General features: G+C 36.9%; 1 protein-coding gene across 1 annotated transcript in view; it reads left to right on the plus strand.

The window, feature by feature from the left end:
• Nucleotides 1-1,678, plus strand: part of LOC107863811 (GDP-fucose transporter 1) — an 11,199-nt gene extending 9,521 nt beyond the window's left edge. Inside the window, exon 2 of the mRNA XM_016709963.2 lies at nucleotides 1,241-1,678. Coding sequence (XP_016565449.1) covers nucleotides 1,241-1,260 — 20 coding nt within the window. The 3' untranslated portion in view covers nucleotides 1,261-1,678. The remainder of the gene's footprint in view (nucleotides 1-1,240) is intronic.
• Nucleotides 1,679-2,518: the final 840 nt, after the last annotated feature.

Here is a 2,518-nt window from a genome sequence, read left to right on the forward strand (position 1 = left end):
GGGGGGGGGGGGGGGGGTCTTAGGATACAAGACCTTAAATTTAAAAATCGTGCTTTGCTTGCTGCGACTGCTTGGCAATTCTTCAACTCACAACACCAACTCTGGGCTGCTCTGTCACGTTCTAACTATTTATCTCTAACAACTCTAATGGCTTGGAAAACCATTCAACATAGATGGAAATATGCCAAATTGGACTTCTTTGGAAGCTTGGATCTATCAACTACAATAGCTGTGTTTCGTGCCAATAATCTTTGGGATTTCTTTACTCTCTTCTTTAATCTACCAGATGCTCTTCTCCAAAAATATACGAGCAGTGCATCTACCCCAATTCTCCGTTACGCATGATCGTTTGATCTGAGGCCTAACCTCAAATGGCTCCTTCTCAGTAAAGACTTGCTACATTTGCCGTCTTTTCTTTTTTCCTCTCTAATCTATCTTGTTCCTTCTTGTACAATCATCTGATGAAGTCCTTCTAATACACAGATTTCCTTCGCTTTGCTTTGGAGTCTCAAACTGCCCCCTAAAATAAAACATTTCTTGTGGATCCTTAATCATGGTAGGTTACCTACTGCTAGCTATCTCCTTCACCTTACCATAGCCTCCTCTAATGAGTGCAAAATTTGTCATTCCTCTCAAGAGGAAACTGTATCTCTTTTTTTTTTTTTTTTTAAAACTGTCCATATATTATACCACTATGGAACTCTCTCAACGAAACAAATTGTCATCACACCTTTAGATGCTGCCTCTCATTCTGCATGGCTTAAAACAGTTTTTTTACCGCACTCCTATGATCTATTATGACTCAATCCCCTCAACTATTTTCCTTACTGTCTCTGGATGATATGGAAGGCTCACAATAAATTAATCTTCGAGGTTAAACGGGTTACCTTTATTTATAAAACAAACCTAAGCTCTCCAAAGGCACAAAAGGGTACATCTTTATGTCAATTGGAATCATCCTAGACAGCCTTGCCATATGTCAAATACTGATGGAATGGTCTGTCAATCATGCAACCTTAGAGTTTTTGGGAACCATGAAGGTACTTGGATTTTAGTTTTTTGAGGGCTCAATTGCACATTGAGATGCTTTTAGTACTGATTTGTATGCACTTCTCACAGGTCTTACACTTGCATTGGAGCATAATCTTCGACCTCTGTATATAAACATATATGCAGTGAGGTTGTTCAAATTCCTAAGTAACTCTAATATTCATTGTTCGTCTGTTGTTGATGACTGCAGGTACCTTCTCCAGCCGTTGAATAGCCCTACTATTATAGGGCATGCCTACAGAGAGCACAACCAACTTGCAGACTGGCTTTGTCAACTTGGCTACTTCTGGGACTGCTGACACTTGTTTGGGAATTTTTTGGGACACTGCACATCAGCTATCTGAAATTCTGTATGGATCGAATTGGAGCAATGTCCATCGTATGATTTCCTGTCCACAGTCAGCCTTTCTACTAACTGCTGTTCTACGTATACTAGTATTAGGAGTTCATACTCTTTTTACTGTATCAGCCACCTGTTGTAATATTGTGGCACAGCCACGACAAACTCTCGTGTAGACTTTTGTTATATATATTATACTATTATTTCTACCGAAAAAAATCATGTAGAAAATATGTCCTGATTTGGTAGTAAACATTAGTTGACTTGTTAGTTGTTTTATTTTTTCCACATTTTGCCTAAAGTAATGGCCCCTACCTCCTCCATTGCAAAATTTTTAACTGATTACTCAGCTGAAATTATCCCATTTGGGATCATATGATTTTCTTATTTACATTTTCTTTCTCCGTTTCAAGTTTCAGTTTTATTTTGTGGTAATTGCATGTTCGTGTATGTTCAGCATTTCAGACTTCGGCGGGTATTGCTCATTTTTTTCCTTTAGCTTCTTCGGGTTGAGATGTCAACTTGCCAAAACTTCATTGCCCTCTTTCCAGTGGCAAATCAAGGTTTGATCATTTTTGAAAAATCGGCCTCTGTTTAGAGTAATCTTTTAATGTCGTCATTTTTCGTTGATAATGAGTTTGTTTACCTGGCCTCAGCAATCATATTTCGATTCCCTTTTGAACTAGTGTATGTTTCTGATGGGTTTCTATTTGTTTATCTGAGGAGTTTCTGTTTGTGGTGTATGCCCCTGAAAACGAACTTACATTACTACTGGGAGGTGTGCATCGATCGGTTCGGTTCGGTTTTATGTGTTATTGATTCGGTTTATCGATTTTTTGTTTTTAAATATGTAAAACCAATAACCAACCAATAAGATATTTTCTTATCGGTTTCGATTTATCGATTTTTGGTCCTTAACGGTTCGATTTTCGATTTAATCAATAAGAAAATACTTATAAAATAGAAATAGTAACAACTAACATAAAAGAACAAAATCTTAGTTACCGTCAAAATCCTACGCAATGTATTTTAGTTTACAAGAATCTTTAAACTTGAACTGAATGTTAGTTAGAAAAAAAATTAAATCCTAATTGTTGAAAGCTATAAATGCTTTAAGCTTTTCAATAC

This window comes from Capsicum annuum, chromosome 3, assembly GCF_002878395.1.
Source record: "Capsicum annuum cultivar UCD-10X-F1 chromosome 3, UCD10Xv1.1, whole genome shotgun sequence".
Taxonomy (NCBI): domain Eukaryota; kingdom Viridiplantae; phylum Streptophyta; class Magnoliopsida; order Solanales; family Solanaceae; genus Capsicum; species Capsicum annuum.